Source organism: Cydia pomonella, chromosome 26, assembly GCF_033807575.1.
Source record: "Cydia pomonella isolate Wapato2018A chromosome 26, ilCydPomo1, whole genome shotgun sequence".
Taxonomy (NCBI): Eukaryota; Metazoa; Arthropoda; class Insecta; order Lepidoptera; family Tortricidae; genus Cydia; species Cydia pomonella.
The window spans coordinates 10,851,904-10,869,357 of record NC_084728.1 but is presented as its reverse complement, the minus strand read 5'-3'; the positions used below and the strand labels follow the sequence as shown (position 1 = coordinate 10,869,357).

The following is a 17,454-nucleotide window of genomic DNA, read 5'->3' as shown; positions in this document are numbered from 1 at the left end:
TTTAACCCAAACCATCCTCAAACAAAACTGAACTTTACTTCCAAACACTACGGTTTAAAGTCCCTTAAACTCCGTATCAGGCGCTACGCTAAATTTTTACCGAAGTGGTAGTCGTGCTAAATGAATCCTTATCTCCTTATGATAGGGTGCATTCCTCCCAAAAATCCCGATTTCATATGCAGTTCATTAAAACGCAGGGTCTAAATTGCTATTGGTAAAGCCGACGAGTAATATTGTGAGTGTGACAACCAATGTTATTTGGCCTCTTTAGCGGCGTGTTTCCATTGAGTTAGGGAGACCCCACACTAGCGTCTTTTGAGCGTCGGCGTCTAGTCAGCGCTATGGAAAATGGCGTCGCTGCGCAGATGCGTCAACGTTGCGTCGAGCAGCAGCCATAGAGTTGACCAGGCGCCGACGCTCAAAATACACTACTGAATACAACCCAATGCTATTAGTTGATTCCCGTGCGTTTCCTCCTCTCTCCGCTCATCTCCGCCTCAGTGGAAAGGTAGTCTTGAGAGTCGTTAACTCTGGTTATATAATGTTGAATCATATTTCTTGAGGACTTGTTAAAGACAAATACCTTAGTTTTCAAGCGCAGTTTCCTAATACTGAATAATTTTTATTTATTCCATATCTGTAATATCTACAATGACACTCAGGCTGATTTGCGTGTCATGGACTCTTTTTTTTAATGATATAGGAGTAAGAATAATTGAAGTAAGAAATCATCGCTCATGGACACCTGCAACACCAGGAGGGTTGCCGGTGTTTAAGATGAAAGTGCGCTCTTTTCAAGAGGGTTTGAAGGTGTCGGTCTGGAAATATCGCAAGCGATAGTTCATTCCACAGTTGAGCTGGGCAGGACTCCCTTGCGTTCGGAACCCCAACGGTCCTTCAAGAAAAGTTATAGCTCTGTTTTGCATAAAAACGTTCGCGGTCGGCTGCAGGAATTTTGACGACGCAATATGGAGTTTATGTGCAGTTATGAGGAGTTTATTGTGCACTTTAAAATGATTAAATGCGGAATTTGAAGTGGATTAAATTGCCCTTTCCCAACCGACTTCGGAAAGGTTTCGTTTGGATCATTTTCCCGATGGGAGAAATGGCAAACATTACCCGATACTTACAAGACACGTGGATTGTTCATGTTCTCTGTTATTTTTTACCAGGTCTCTTTGGATTTGTATTGCCGGGGCGGAATTATCCTTTTTAATCGTCTTAAAATGATTCTCAGTTAATCGGGATCGTGTTTTCTGATGGGTAAAATGGCTAACACTCCCTGATTACTCAAAGATTTTCTCATACCTGTAGGCCTAAGATGGTCCGCTCTTTATCATTTGTTACCATGCCTGTCACGTTTTAACAAGTATGTAAGTGCGAAAGTGACAGGCAAAGTGACAGGTGATAAAAATTGAACCATACTGCCACCACAGGTCACTTTCCAGGTGGCGTTGCTCCTGTTGCCATTATATAAGAATCAGATGATGAGTCCGTGCACCAAGCGCGATTCAAGTATGGCGCAACGTTGTCATAGCAAAGTTGGTGCAAACTAAGCGTCTTGTCAAGTATGTCTTATTTTGGTATGCGAAGTGGATTAAGTCATAAACAAATGACGGATATCATTATGATGTCATTGCATCGAGGTATTACGGAATCAGATATAAATATCTGGGAGACCTAGCTTTGCTCAAAAAACATACAAAAACTCAAAAATGCGCGTTTTCCCAGAGATAAGACCTATTAGCTAGATCGATTTTTCACCCCCGAAAACCCCCTAAATTTCATCGAAATATAGAAATATATATACAAGGATTGCTTGTTTAAAGGTATAACATAAGACTATGGGAACAGTTACTACAAATAGCGATATGATCTAACAAACGATGCAATAAGAATTCGAAAAATAGTAAAGTGATTTTTTGGATAATCACGCTGGGTCTTTCATCGGGTCGTATGTCGAATGCAAAGTATGAGGTTGCCAAGCAACCGTCATTGTTTTCATGCGGCGAACGACTCATTGTGATTGCTTTATAAGATAAGTATTCTGTGTTTGGGGCCACTCCATACTAGGGTCGTCTAGTCAGCGCTAACGAAATTGGCATCACCGCGCAGTTGTGCCAACGTTGCGTCAAGCAGCAGCCATAGAGTTGACTAGACGCCGACGATCGGGAGACGCTAGTGTAGTAGCGCCCTTAGGTATAATTTCGGGTAATAGTATAACTTGGTCAGTTTCTCGACGCATCTTTGTAGCATCAGTGACTTTTAACTGTGCTACCTTTTGCCTGAGAGACAAAATTGCTTAATCACTGTCCCCAATACTTAAAATTGCAGTACAACACGTGAGCCCAATAATAACCTTAATTGTTTCCGCGCTTGCGCGTTGCGTAACGGCAGATGGCCGCCTGGCCTGCTTTTGAAACTGTTTGAGGTTTATAACTTGCTGTGTATATGGGGCAGTACAACGGCTAATATTCCATCTCTTTTGTTCGATGTTGTTAGAAAGGGACGAACGCGCGCGTGATAGACTTGGTGTTGCAAACATCTATCAGGCAGGCTGTGTGACAATGACAATCTTGAATAAATACAAAAATATGTTATACTCCTGCGGCGAAATAAATAAATCCTTTTAGCATTTCCCCGCCGTATTGCTTGTTACGTAAATAACTTGAAATTGACGTGAGTTATCTATTGTTACAGATTGATTCAGACCCGGACCCAGCACCGCAAGCATCGCCGCACGCGTGACGCAGTCTCCGCGAGCGCATCGAGCACGCGCTTCAAGACAACTGGAGACGGTTGACTCATACTGTAAGTATCCCAGCCTGCAGCCACACCTGTATTCAGCACCCGGCCGAGAATAGAGCCGACACCTCAAGTACAACGACATAGACGTAGTCTAGCACGTTTGGATCCACCGGGCCGGTCCGGGCCGGCTGCCGCCGCTACAAAACGGGTGCATGCGCAGTTCAAGGGCTTCAAAAGGAAGAACACTTAGGCTAACAAAAAAGCCAAAATTCAAATCTGGCTTGCGAAAAGGAAATAGAGCCCTGGCTGTGGCCCGCGAGACAAAATAACTGCTTTAGAAGTGTCATCCTTAAGTATTTTTAAGTAGGATTGCCAATCAGTTTATGACATCCTATCCTCACAACACACCATCATATCCTGCAATCATCAATTTTTTTCTTGGAATTAACGGGAGTTTTGTTCACAGAACGGGCAACCTCGTGAGCGTCTCCGCTCATTCAGCCAACCGAGAAGACGACGGCCCAGCGCGCGCTCTCTAGATCTAGAGCCCATCAGTAGAGAATCCAGCCCTGAACGAGACCCTGGACGTACTGCTACTATAAGCAGGTTTGTTATTGTCGTAATCATCCACTCCCCTCATGGGTCACCAAAAATGCTGGCTTCATTTTCCCAGTGTACTGATTGTTAACTTTGCCACTGCCTACGCTCCTTCGGGGTAGCTTGCTTTGCCACGCCTAGTCGCACAGTTATGTTGTCTGTAGAACGTAGGTACCTCGTTAGTAGTTGTAGTTGCTAACGCCCCTATATCTTGAGTCTTATAGTAGAGACCACGGCCCAAAACCCTACGTAGTCCACAAGTTAGTACCTCGAACTTTACCTATCAGACGTTTGAGAATTTATTCAACTCTTAACAAACCCTGAAAATGGAAGACCACTGTTGTTCATTGTTAGCACAAACATTTTAGACACGCCATCGCAGAGAGAGTCCCTATGATGAAATATTTCAGAGCTGAGGGCCCACCGCGAACACCGAAGTTCGCAAATTTCGGGCATTTTTCTCTTTTACTGCAATAAAAGCGTAATTAGAGTGACACAGATTGTCACTCGTTGCTAGAAATTTATGAACTTCGATTTTCGCAGTTATAGACATTTTCAACCAACTTCAAAGAGTCAACGAAGCTCATTGGTGTTACGTTTACTATTCATTGATAAGTGACCAAATCATCTAAAGCAGGGTTCTCCAAACTTTTAGATACGAGGGCCACGCCCCGGCCTTCTTTTCGAATTCCGGACTGTTAAATTGGCGACCCTAGTTTGGAGATCTCTGGTCTAAAGAATATAAATAAAATAATATTAGTTAAAAACTGTAACTAAACCCCATCTCTATCTTTTCAGAGCCTACTCCTTAACCAAGATGGCGACGCTCTCACTAAAGATATCGCTCGAAGGTGGCAAAGTGGTCAAGACCATCCAGTTCGACCCCTCCACCACTATCTACGATGCCTGTCGCATCATCAGGGAAAAGATCCTGGAAGCAAGTTCTAGTGACCGTGAGTGCACCATATTTTTAACTGCCTGCTTTTTCGACAGGAAGCAGATTGAAGAGAGGCCCAACGGTGGGCTCTTTAATTTTCTTCCAATGTCTCTCCATCGCAAAAGCTGACAATCGCGAATAACTGACAGGCCGATATCATCTGGCGAACGGGTATTCAGTAGGCCCCTTCAGAGTGGGTCTGATTTTTTTTTGTTATCATCTGTTAATCTGGTTGTAGGTCTTTCGGGAAGAGACCTCTCTTATTGGTCGGGCTTTTCCATCCCCCGTTGACTCAGTAATATACGTGTCCTTCCCAGGATAATTTCGGGTATCGACCGTCAATTGATGTCTTATACTTGGGTCCTTCCTGAGGTATTCTCTGGATCTGACATATACATACTGGATTACCCCATAATAACAGGCCGTATTGAAGAATGCTATATAACCATGATATGCATTTGTCTCAAGTTTAAAGATTTCTTATTCAATAATCCTACCTCTCTCCCACAGCGAAAGAATACGGGCTATTCCTCGCGTCAGAAGAGGACAACAAGAAGGGAATCTGGCTCGAAGCGTCCCGCAGTCTTGACTACTATATGCTGCGCAATGGAGACATCCTTGAATATTGCAGGAAGACGAGAAACTTGCGTGTACGCATGTTGGATGGTAAGTTTTTTTGTTACTAATACGGCTGACCAATTTCTTGGCTGTTTCATTACGTAATTTGAATGCATCAAGCTTATCCGAATGCTGATGGAAACCGGAGGTGGCCATTAGAAATCTGTGATAAGACACAAAAACTTCATTGAACCTAGATTTGTTACAAATTGTCTCAACAAAGATCGATGTTCATCGATCCATAATTTCAGTATGCACTATAAAAACCGGTTTTTTTTATTTATTACGCATTTTCATTGCTTTTAAGTGTTGCTTGAGTATTTAGTTTTAAATAACCCCATTTCTTGACAGGTTCCGTGAAAACCCTACTGGTGGACGACAGCCAGATCGTGGCCAATCTCATGGTGGTCATCTGCACCAAGATTGGCATCACCAACTACGACGAATATGGGCTGGTGAGTATTAAATAATAGAGATCAAGAAACCTGTCTGTATATTTTAGTAACCTCCTTTTTTAAAGTATACATTTCTTCATTGCAATAACATGAACGAAATTATAAATATTTATGAACTCTACTGTACACGTTGTTCTTGAAACTTGATGAAATAAATTATTTTCTAAAGTGAAGTATCGACAAAACGGGAGTCAAGCCGCGAAGACATGATTGGTTCATGTATTGTCTATCAAATTTAACTTTCTGATGTCACCATTTGATCCTTCAATACCATGAAATGTTCTTACACAATAAAATAATCTTGATTTATCGGAGCGGCTGAGGTGCTCAAAATATCTGAACATGAACTCTAACGCCTTGACAATAGGCGTGTTCAGATATTTGTGAGCATCTTGGCTGCTCCGATATATCTGATGGCGACTGCACCTAGGTATATATCTAGACAATATTGTCTGTATCAGTTTTTTTGTCGAGTCATTGACTTTTACATTTAATGTGAATCGGGTGAATCAACTTTTTTTTGTTTTGTTATCCTGTCCCGTTGTCCAAGGGACAACAGTGGCACAGTTTGTTTGAAGAGACGTTGTATGCCGTTCTATTAACATGCTTAGTAGGGGGCCCATTATGGACATTGGTTATAACGACCACAAAAACGCAAGTTTAATACATTTAAGTACCATAAAATCAGTATTTCAATGAACTTTTGTCCCCTGGACAACTAATCGTAACCATGGCAACGAGTGACGCTAAAAAGTTGATTCTGAATGATGATGAATACAAAACTTGTGACACTTTATTTTCTTCCAGGTTCGCGAAGAGCTGAAAGAGGAACCTGACCCTTGCGAAAAGCCAAACTTCGGGACCCTGACCTTAAAGAGGAAACACCAGGACAAGGAGCGGGACGCCAAGATGGACCAGCTCAGGAAGAAGCTCAGGACTGACGATGAAGGTAATTTACCAGCCAACTTAGGGAATTAGCCTCTGCTACTGGAGGGCTTGTCACTGTTTAGGGTTCCGTACCCAAAGTATAAAACGGAACCCTATTACTATGACTCCGCTGTCCTTCCGCCCGTCTGTCACCAGGCTGTATCTCATGAACGGTTGTTGTATTTCTGTTGCCGCTATAACAGCAAATACTAAAAAGTACGGAATCCTCGGTGAGCGAGTCCGACTCGCACTTGTCTGGTTTTTCTTTATAGTTAATGACATATGCGGCGTTCTCAAGTTAAGCGTTACTTATGGCCATTTGTCAATAAGGTACTATTTCCAAAAAGCTTCAATTTGAAATCAACCTTATTGACTATCGACAATGTCTTTTGCCTAACCATGACTAACAATTTGTTTATAATTTTATTAATTTTTGTTTTTAGATTGGCTTTGTTTGTTTTTGTACATTTATTGTAAACTATGTGAGGTGTGCAATAAAGAGTATTGTATTGTAACGATAGTACTCAGAAAAAATAATTATTGATTTAAAAAAAATACTGCACAAAACAGTTTAAACTGTCATAATTCTATGGTTTAATGAGCAGTTTCCACTTCACCAAATAGTGCTTTCGGAGAGCAAAGGTATAAATTACCATAAATACACAAATCACTAATAATATTTAAAGATTTACCTCGATTTTCCCAAGATCCTATCATAAAATATTGTTATGTGTAATTTCCCTCAAAATATCCCGACGAATTGAGAACTAAGTTATTTACGGGTTCCTATTTTTTCTTCAATGTCGAATTAAGTTTTTTTGTCATTAATTTTTTTTATTTGTCTGTACAGTGAACTGGGTAGAACCAGCCAAGACCCTCCGCGAGCAGGGCATCGACGTCACCGAAACCCTACTCCTGCGGCGCAAGCTCTTCTTCTCCGACAGGAACGTGGACTCCCGCGACCCTGTCCAGTTGAATCTCCTGTATGTTCAAGCCAGGGACGCCATATTGGATGGGACACACCCCATCACTCAAGATAAAGGTAAGATTATTAAAAATGTATACATATTAACAAAGAGAGTGTATAAGGGAGAAGTAGAAGAGGGAGCTGGAAGGGGTAGACCTCGGCGGACTTTCTCTGATCAAATCGGGGAAATCCTGAAGAAAGGCCAGGTCAAGAGCACCCTAAACCGACGAGCGTGTATGAGGAATGTCATGAAAGTGAAGGAAGCGAAAGAGGTATGTCAGGATCGTAGCAAGTGGACATCCGTGGTCTCTGCCTACCCCTCCGGGAAATAGGTGTCATTATATGTATGTATGTATAAATGCTAAAGTAGATCTCTGAAGAAGATCACCAAAACTCACGATCGATTCTCTTGACTTCAACACAAAAAAGTGAATTGGAAGAGCAAAATTGTTAATAGACAAACTGTGTCTATTTACATGAAACGCAAGTATGGACACACATTGAGTTATTATAACTATAGAGAAGCCATACCAAACAATGAAATAGGGAGTATTACTGCAATGTTCTGCCGCCAGAGAGCAGCACTATCTCATCACATAAACCATAGAGTAACTTTAAAATATCAAACATTTATTCAGCAAATAGGCCACAGGGACACTTTTACATGTCCATTTTAACAAACAATAAAAATTACAAATATGGAATCGATGAAATAATATATACTTTATTAGAGATGTATACTGTCTCTAAATGACAAATTACACCAAAAAAACTACGATAAAAAAATAAAACCAACAAATACTAAAATTCTTTAGAGATTTATGTCTCTAAGTGTCAGAGATAAAATATAAAAAAAATCATTAAATTATCCTTAGAGATGTAGAGGGTCTCCAAAACTTGAATTATACATACTATGCCTATAACAGTTTTTTAAGAAGTTTTTACTATGACATTGATGCATCAAAGCGGTTTCTATACAACCGCGAAACGCGAAAATCGAATTTTCGTTAACTGGCCTCTTTATCGCTCGAATATGCAAGAGTGATAGAGAGGCAGATAACGAAATTTTGATTTTCGTTAGCCCTCAAAATGAGGTAGTGGCGCCCTCTACGCAGAGCGTAATATCCTATATCCCCAATTGCAACGAGTACCGCGCGACCAAAACGTCGTAAACGCCGTAAAGTTCGATCTGGTATAGTAGAAATAAAAGGCTCAATCCCACAAGGAAGCGTTTTGGGCTGTCTTTTATTTTTATTATATGTAAACGACCTCCCAAAAGAAATTGATGCTAAATGTATTCTATTTGCAGATGATGTCTCCCTCCTTTTTAATTTCCATACTAACGAAAATTACAACGTAAAACTAACACATACCTTAAATCATATTAACCAGTGGATGCGCGACCATAATCTTGCAATAAACTATAATAAAACCAAATTAATTCAATTTTATCCTCATCAAAGAACGCCATTACAATTAAAACTATCAGTTAATAACACAGAAATTGAAGAAGTAGATAATTTCAAACTCTTAGGTATTACTCTTGACAGCCATATTAATTTTAAAACCCACATATTATGCACTAAAACCAAGATATCTCAGTTTTTATATGGACTTTTTATGCTTCGCAAAACTACTAACTTCAGTACAGCACTAACCGCCTACTATGCCTTTGCTAATTCATGGTTGCGGTATGGTATTTTAATGTGGGGCAACAGTACCGATGCGCATGACATGTTTGTCATGCAAAAAAAATGTATTCGTGTGTTAGTCGGAATACAAAATCGAGATACCTGCAAACCCCATTTCATTAAACACGGCATACTCACTCTACCAAGTCTTTACATTTTAGAATTAGGCATGTATATCAGGAAAAATATTCATTTGTTCAGAGAGCTGCCAAATAAAAGACAAAAATACAAACTTGAACTACCCGCGCCAAAATTAGAAATATACCGTAAAAGCCCTCATTATGCAGCCGTAAAATTTTATAATCATATTCCGAATTATATAAAAGCAGAGGAAAGGGACACAACATACGCGAATAAGTTGAAATCGTTCCTTGCAGAAAAAGCTTATTATTCAGTTACAGATTTTCTCAATGATAAATTTGTTAAATAACTTATTATTGATCTGATAGAATTATAGCTAATAAGTATATTCCATACTGTGTTTAATAATACTTAGTTTAAGAAAATATTTGCTATGCCCTTCTGGGGTCCATGAGAGACTGAATTATTTTGTAACAACGTTTGTATTTTTACCATGGTGCAATAAACGATGATTGATGATTGATTGATTGATAGGTCGCGAGATTCACGCTCCGCTTCTATGGTTTGTTGTCAAGCAACATAAACTCATGGTGCAAAATACTAGTTCTCTGAGCCGATTTTGTACGTAAAATTAGTATAATGTGGACACGTGATTCATCAAAAATTTGTTAAATATTATCTAGGATACAGATCGTCAGGAAAGTTAAGATATACGGGTAAAATAAATTAAAGATTAACGAAATACTTGTTTACAGCGTGCGAGTTCGCCGGCATTCAGTGTCAGATCCAGTTCGGTGACCATAAGGAGGACAAACACACCACGGGATTCTTAGAGTGAGTATTTTAAATACTCTTAACTGTTATTTCCTTTTGAGATGGATTTTAAACTCTGAAAGGGCAGCTATTGACTGCTCTGATGTTTTAATTTATGGCAAGTAGTAATTTACTTATTTTTAACATGCTTTTATTAGGTCGACCTGTATGTAACTATGTAATGGAATCTAAGGTAACTAATTTAACCATCTTCCAAGGATCGTAGCGTCATGAATATTGGCAGCTGTATGTAGTTCTGATGACAATACAATAATATGGTACTTTCGAACTGAACTGAAATATGAACTGGAACTTCATGATGGAACATCTTGTTTGAATTTGTTAGAAAAATCTTGTAATAAACATTGACCACGATTAGGTTTCAAGATCTGATGATGAAGCCGGATGATAGGCACTGGCATTCCATGATGGAATATCGTATCACAAGTGTGTTGTTTTCTAGTGCTTTTTAAACTATACATTTATAAGACAATGTAGTCAGATCGAAAAACTTTGTATTTAATAAATATATACAAGGTGCTTTTTGAATAGTAGACCTCGCAAATCCCCATGGTTCCGCTGTTTTCAAAAAAAAATAATCAAATAGTGATTCGACAAAGAAATGCGACCTGAACAGGAGAACAGCCAGACATAAGAAAGCTCAAACTCAAAGACGCTTCGCTCACTCTGTTAGTTAAATTATGTAATTCATAATTATCTTTGTCCAGTCTGAAGGAATTCCTCCCCGCCTCCTACGTGAAGGTGAAAGGCGTCGAAAAGAAGGTGTTCAAGGAGCACAAACGCCACGCTGGTCTCTCGGAACTGGAAGCCAAAGTGCTGTACACTAAGAACGCCAGAGATCTGCCTACTTACGGCGTCGCATTCTTCCTTGTCAAGGTAAGAATCTAGCAAAATTTACCTCTTCTTACTTCATGAAATCACACAAAAACGCCAACGCCAGAACTTATGGAGTTACTTACCTACTTTCGTTTATCAAGATACAAACCGTATCGAGCAGTATTTAGGAGATTTTACTTAGCAACTGATAAATTTACTAGTACGTTCTTATGTGGCTTTAAAATGCTAGAATTATTACAACTCCTTTCGTGGATTTCATCTTGCTTAAACAATGATCAAACATTGTCTTTGCGAGTTTTCTTATAACCAAAATTCCCAGTGTATATTTTTAAAGCGAAGACTGAAATTCATTAGTGTCCAACATATGTTTCTGCGGGCTGGTTTGTATTTTGTAAGATTGAAAGATGTTGAAATAAATCAACATCTGAAATTTTAAAGGAAAAAATGAAGGGCAAGAACAAGCTGGTCCCCCGTCTCCTCGGCGTCACCAAGGACTCCGTACTCCGCCTGGACGAGAAGACCAAGGAGATCCTTCAGACCTGGCCTTTGACTACTGTGCGGCGCTGGTGCGCCAGCCCCAACACCTTCACCCTGGACTTCGGTGATTACAGGTAACCAGTAGCCGTTAATAGGCCAATTTTTTTGTATAACGTTTTCTATTGAACTAGCATGGACTTTTCCGATGGACCATAGCCGTCTCGTCTTTCCAATTTTCCTCCTCCTTCTTTCAACTGCCTCGTTTTTCAAAGATTTTCGATGTTGGGTGATGATGGCTGACAATCTTATTGAAATAAATCGTTTCTATGCTAATAGCTGCATCTGATCCATATAGTAATTTTACCCCAGATCATCATGCCGTGTGACATCATCTTCTGAAAATAACTAAAGTAAACCGGAGTCTAGTTTTTCAGTTTATTAAATTTCCTAATTGTCTGTATCTTGTGCAAGTACTATTTACACTGCATTTTATATTGATGCCATTTCAGAAGAAATTGTTTTTGAGCGAAATACATGCGGTCTTTTTATTTAACTTACCTGAATGTAATGTTGTCTTTATACCAGCAGAGACTATAGTACCAGTTTCATTTTGAAGTGTTCAGTAAAGAGTATTGTACCGTATGGTGTATGTATAATGTGATGATATTCCCGTCGGGGCAGCGACCAATACTACTCGGTGCAGACGACGGAGGCGGAGCAGATCCTGCAGGTGATCGCCGGCTACATCGACATCATCGTGCGCCGGCGCCGCGCGCGCGACCACCTCGGCATCGAGGGCGACGAGGGCTCCGCCATGCTCGAGGACTCCGTGGCGCCCTCCAAGTGAGTACACCGCGGATCTCCACTCTTGTATGTGCAATTTTTGGACCCGGGCACGTCCTTAAACTACGTCCAAGAGAGAGGTAAGGGCACTGTGAATGTCATCTCGCTTTGTGTGGTAGGGCACAGCGCAGCGGATGTCATTCCAGATCTAGAGCAGAGCCCGACTGGGGAAGTACCTCCACCTTACAGAAAACCGCAGCCAAATAACACTAGACCCTACTCATAGTGTTGTGTTCCTGCCGGTGAGCAAGGTTGCCACTAGAAATACTCATCAACTCCGTATAAACCACGGAAGCCGAACAGATCTCTGCAAATGATCGCCGCCTAAATCGATATCCATTGAAGATAGTAATGAAAAGAAAAGTCGTAAATGATAGACATTCACGAAAGTTGCGGGTACGATAAGTATACTTAACCATTCATCATTTTTATTAATAGTTATACGTATATATATTTTTTTTATTCAACAAAGTATAATGGTGATATTTATTTAGTACGTATGATTGTTTACAGGGCAAATATAATTCAGCACGATACATTCAAGTCGGGCAAAGTCAACACCGAGTCGGTGGCCAAGCCAGCTGTCATGCGACCAGGAGCTGAAGGTATTCAAATATATGGACCAGTATATTTATTTATTTTAAACTTTATTGCATAAATGATAAAGTACAAAAGCGGATGTCTCAAAGTATTCTGTTCCAGACAATTACTAGACCAAAAAAAGACAGTGAAAAAGATTTTTGATTCGAACCGTAATGTTATTTTTAAAGCAAAAGTAACTTATTTTTAGTAATCAATTAAATGTTATAGCTATAACATTAAAATATATAATACTTATTCCCATTTTTCTCACAATGAATGGATAAATATACCAAAAACATTTTCATGCAAAATGTTGCCAAGACGAGACCATACACGGCTCACACTGTCAACAAGTTATCAGATCTCTTGTAGAGCCAAACATCTCACTCTACAAGCCCTAACTTCACAAACTCTACTCCTTAGTCAAAATATATCGCAAGACTACACTACAAAAAGTATTGTATAACAGAAAAGTAATGAACAGTGAATACATTTTTACGTTATGCCCATATGATGGTAGCGAGCAAGCCACATATTTTAACTAAGGTGCCAAATTTTAGATACACAGAAAAAAAATTCAAATATGTATAAGGAAATTGCCAAGATACTATTTTGAATGTATACTCTGTATCTTTAGGTATTCAAATAAAAGTAAACAAACAATTTGTAAATTTTCGGGTAGTTATAACATTTGTTGGTTAACCAACCAAATACAAAACCGCCTGGATCTGTCACTGAACGACCTGACTTTAACCTACATTATTTGATCATGTAATATTTAAAAAAAAAGTCATTTATTGTCGCAAAAAAAACTACCCTCAACTAGGGAGCCATTTGAGGGTAGATTTTGTTTACTTTTATTTAAATAACTAAAGATACAAAGTATAGATGTAGTAATATCTGATGTTGGATTCATTACAACATCTTGTACATATATATTGTTCCTATTATTTTGATTTACATTGTGCACAAACTACAATCCAAAACACAATCTATTGTTTTTTTTTGTTTAATTTTAATTATATTTATTTTTGCGTCGCTAGGCGCGAAGTCGTTCGCGGTGGGGCACATGACGGGCGCGCAGCAGACCACGGTGTCGGGGCAGGCCATCACGGGGCACACGCCGCCCGCTGTGGGTTTTATTTTATTTTTATTTTATACACCGTGTTTTTAGGGTTCCGTAGTTTTCCCGTTAATTTCAAGGGTGCATCCCTGAGCTTAAATTAAGTAACTTTCTCAAAGACACCGGTATTCTAATTAACTCCATTTCATAGAGATAATCAATAATTATGTTATCTTATAAGGCCCTTACGAGTGTGTACACTTGCCTTAGGGCCTGTTTACATATTGATTAGTGTTTAGTACGAGTTAATACATTTGATACTAAACGTTAGTATAATCTCGGACGATCGATATTCGAAATGACATTGATATGTCACAGTTTTCAATTGTTTGGTTGAGTTAAATGTAATGCCAGTGTTACAACAACGCTATATACAACATTTAATTACTTTTTATAAAATAAAAAAACTTTTTTTTAGAAAACCAACTATGTCATTTAGTTTCCTTAAACATACTTACCGATACCCAAAGTAACCCATAAGTTAACGGAATTCAATAAAAACACGGTGTATATCTGGAGCAAAATGCACACTTTACAATATGTATTTTGGTCAAAAAGTTACTAACACATAAACTTATTCTGATTAATCATTGTAGATTCTTTAACTAGACAGAATTTGAAATAGAGGTAAATTGTCATAGAAAATTTTGTTGCCACAGTTAATAAATTTACTGCCATCTTTCGACACATGATTAAAACTTTTAGAACGCCATTTGACTTTGATCCTTATTATTTTACTGATATGTGTTAAATTTGTTAAATATCAAAAAGTGGCGCCATCTACTAGAGTATACACCAAAGGTATAGCAGCATCGTTTTGAGCGATGGCGCCATAACCTTTAGGTAGGTAAGATTGCGCCACTTTTTGATTTTTAACAAATTGGGTTGGTAAACATAATGGGGTTGCATTTCTGCTTAACAGAGTTCCTATGATCATTATATTTGCATTATTAAATGTAAATGAACTTTCTATTATTTTTAAGATTATACGTTTTGCTCCAGATTATTAATATTGTTTGCTTGTTTATATGTTATGTTTTGACAATCGATAACTTTAATCTTTTATGCTTCCTCTCAAAATACTTTCCAACAAATTATAATAATATTACCTAATACTTAACTTTCTTTGTTTCACGCATTATCCTTGGACTTTTAGTCTACGAAATAGGCTGTGTAGGTACATACTAACCTTACTATTTATTTCTACATTCCACCATTCATTCTGCAATTCTCTGTCAATGTGACTTATTTTCCTTTTTAACCCCATTTGCTTTAAAAATGTTCATATTTTCTAATCGATATAATATCTCCATTCGTAGGCATCGCAAGTCCAGCAAACTCGCGTTACCTCCATCATGAGCGAACCGCAGAGGGCGCTACTGTCCACCATCACCAGCGGACGAGAGCTCATCAAGCATACTGAGGAGGGACTCACCAGGGTATGTATACCGGTTATTAAATAAATAAATATTATATAGATTGTCCCACAGTAAGCTCATTAAGGCTTGTGTTGTAGATACTTAGACAACGATATATATAATGTATAAATAATATACTTAAATACATAGAAAAGACCCATGACTCAGGAAAAAATATCTGTGTTCATCACACAAATAAATGCCCTTACCAGGATTTGAACCCGGGACCATCGGCTTAAAAAGGCAGGGTCACCACCCCCTAGGCCAGACCGATAGTCAGATCCAATTAAATTTTCGTAGCTGTGTGTCACTCTTGTATATTCGAGAAATAGTAACCTGTAATTGGCTTCTCTGATACATATTTATGTTAACCTAGTTTTAGTTTACTTAAGCTGTTGGTTTTCCGAATAAAATAAAATAAAATAAATAAAAATAGAGAGGCATATAGCGAAAATTTGATTTTTGTTTTTCGCGGTAGGCCTTCTGTTTTCGCCATTTTGACTATGGAACTGTGAAGTTTATAAACGTTACTGTTAGTGTATGAAGGCGGGATTCCACCACTGTGCGACCCAAGCATATTTAATACAAAAATACTTGTGCCGCATAGTGCCGGGCACTGGTGGAATTCCGCCTTTAAATTTTGTTAATTTCCTTTTTTTTGTTCAGGCGACCCTGCCGAGCCTCGGCCAAGATGCAGCTTCAGTGAAGTGGAAGCAAGTGACCATGGACACGAGCAAGCAGGTTGTGACGTCACAGATCGCAGCCATGAACGCCGCCACCGCACAAGTGGTCACACTCACGTCAGGTAAGTTATGTCGTCATGGCGACCCTGCCGAGCCTCGGCCAAGATGCAGCTTCAGTGAAGTGGAAGCAAGTGACCATGGACACGAGCAAGCAGGTTGTGACGTCACAGATCGCAGCCATGAACGCCGCCACCGCACAAGTGGTCACACTCACGTCAGGTAAGTTATGTCGTCATGGCGACCCTGCCGAGCCTCGGCCAAGATGCAGCTTCAGTGAAGTGGAAGCAAGTGACCATGGACACGAGCAAGCAGGTTGTGACGTCACAGATCGCAGCCATGAACGCCGCCACCGCACAAGTGGTCACACTCACGTCAGGTAAGTTATGTCGTCATGGCGACCCTGCCGAGCCTCGGCCAAGATGCAGCTTCAGTGAAGTGGAAGCAAGTGACCATGGACACGAGCAAGCAGGTTGTGACGTCACAGATCGCAGCCATGAACGCCGCCACCGCACAAGTGGTCACACTCACGTCAGGTAAGTTATGTCGTCATGGCGACCCTGCCGAGCCTCGGCCAAGATGCAGCTTCAGTGAAGTGGAAGCAAGTGACCATGGACACGAGCAAGCAGGTTGTGACGTCACAGATCGCAGCCATGAACGCCGCCACCGCACAAGTGGTCACACTCACGTCAGGTAAGTTATGTCGTCATGGCGGCCCTGCCGAGCCTCGGCCAAGACGCAGTCTCGGTGAAAAGGAAGGAAGCAACCTCATTTTAAAATGACTAGCTAGATTGCTCTGAAACTTTTTATTTACAATATAGGATAAAGTATATATGCCTGTAATTCGTTTATATAGCTTCAGATACCATAGTAAAAAAAAAATACAGCAAATTTAAGTTTTCGTACAAAACGTTGTTTTTGCTCTATTGTGTTTTTTTTATAACCTGGATCTGGTTTGTTAAATAAACTAATTACAGCCATAGAGTCAGATCAAGACAAGTCTGCAACGATTTTCATAGCTCCCGCAGTGCAAGTGTTATTTATACGTCATAATTTCATAGAAGTTTATAGCACATCCATACAACCCTACCATCTATGCTTTATTATAAAAGTCTATCTAGTTTCGTTTTGTACGAATTCCTATTTGTAATTGTCTTCGTTAGGGAAGTGTGACGTCGGATTAGGGAGGGGGGGTCTGACGCCCGCGCGGGCTCGTTATCCATCGCCATTCAACGTGGCAATGCGGCTAGCGTTATGGGTACCTTTGCACCAGGGACAACTCGGGGGGTCTTTTTGACTAGACTTAAGTTAGTCTGAAGTTTTTTTTAGTATTTTTTTTTTGAATTGACCTCAATAAACTTTCTTAAAAAAAAAAAAAAAAATATTTTTGTAATGTGCCGTTTTTAAATGTGTGTTGTTATTGCAGGTACTACCGAGGAGGTGGACCACACGGCGGTCGGGGCGGCGATAACTACCATCACGAGCAACCTGCCCGAGATGACCAAGGGTCAGTATTTCTTGTTCAAAAAAATATTTATTATTTATATAGCCCGGCTGATGTTAAGCAATGTCCGTAGCC

General features: G+C 39.7%; 1 protein-coding gene across 1 annotated transcript in view; it reads left to right on the top strand.

Moving 5' to 3' along the window:
* Positions 1 to 17,454, top strand: part of LOC133532287 (talin-1) — a 165,395-nt gene that overhangs the window by 53,689 nt on the left and 94,252 nt on the right. Inside the window, exons 3-18 of the mRNA XM_061870891.1 lie at positions 2,701 to 2,811; positions 3,215 to 3,354; positions 4,144 to 4,298; positions 4,793 to 4,948; positions 5,252 to 5,355; positions 6,163 to 6,304; positions 7,133 to 7,324; positions 9,777 to 9,855; positions 10,563 to 10,731; positions 11,131 to 11,303; positions 11,851 to 12,012; positions 12,526 to 12,617; positions 13,638 to 13,726; positions 15,037 to 15,156; positions 15,802 to 15,940; positions 17,302 to 17,382. Of these exons, the coding sequence (XP_061726875.1) occupies positions 4,163 to 4,298; positions 4,793 to 4,948; positions 5,252 to 5,355; positions 6,163 to 6,304; positions 7,133 to 7,324; positions 9,777 to 9,855; positions 10,563 to 10,731; positions 11,131 to 11,303; positions 11,851 to 12,012; positions 12,526 to 12,617; positions 13,638 to 13,726; positions 15,037 to 15,156; positions 15,802 to 15,940; positions 17,302 to 17,382 (1,834 nt within the window). The 5' untranslated portion in view covers positions 2,701 to 2,811; positions 3,215 to 3,354; positions 4,144 to 4,162. The remainder of the gene's footprint in view (positions 1 to 2,700; positions 2,812 to 3,214; positions 3,355 to 4,143; positions 4,299 to 4,792; positions 4,949 to 5,251; positions 5,356 to 6,162; positions 6,305 to 7,132; positions 7,325 to 9,776; positions 9,856 to 10,562; positions 10,732 to 11,130; positions 11,304 to 11,850; positions 12,013 to 12,525; positions 12,618 to 13,637; positions 13,727 to 15,036; positions 15,157 to 15,801; positions 15,941 to 17,301; positions 17,383 to 17,454) is intronic.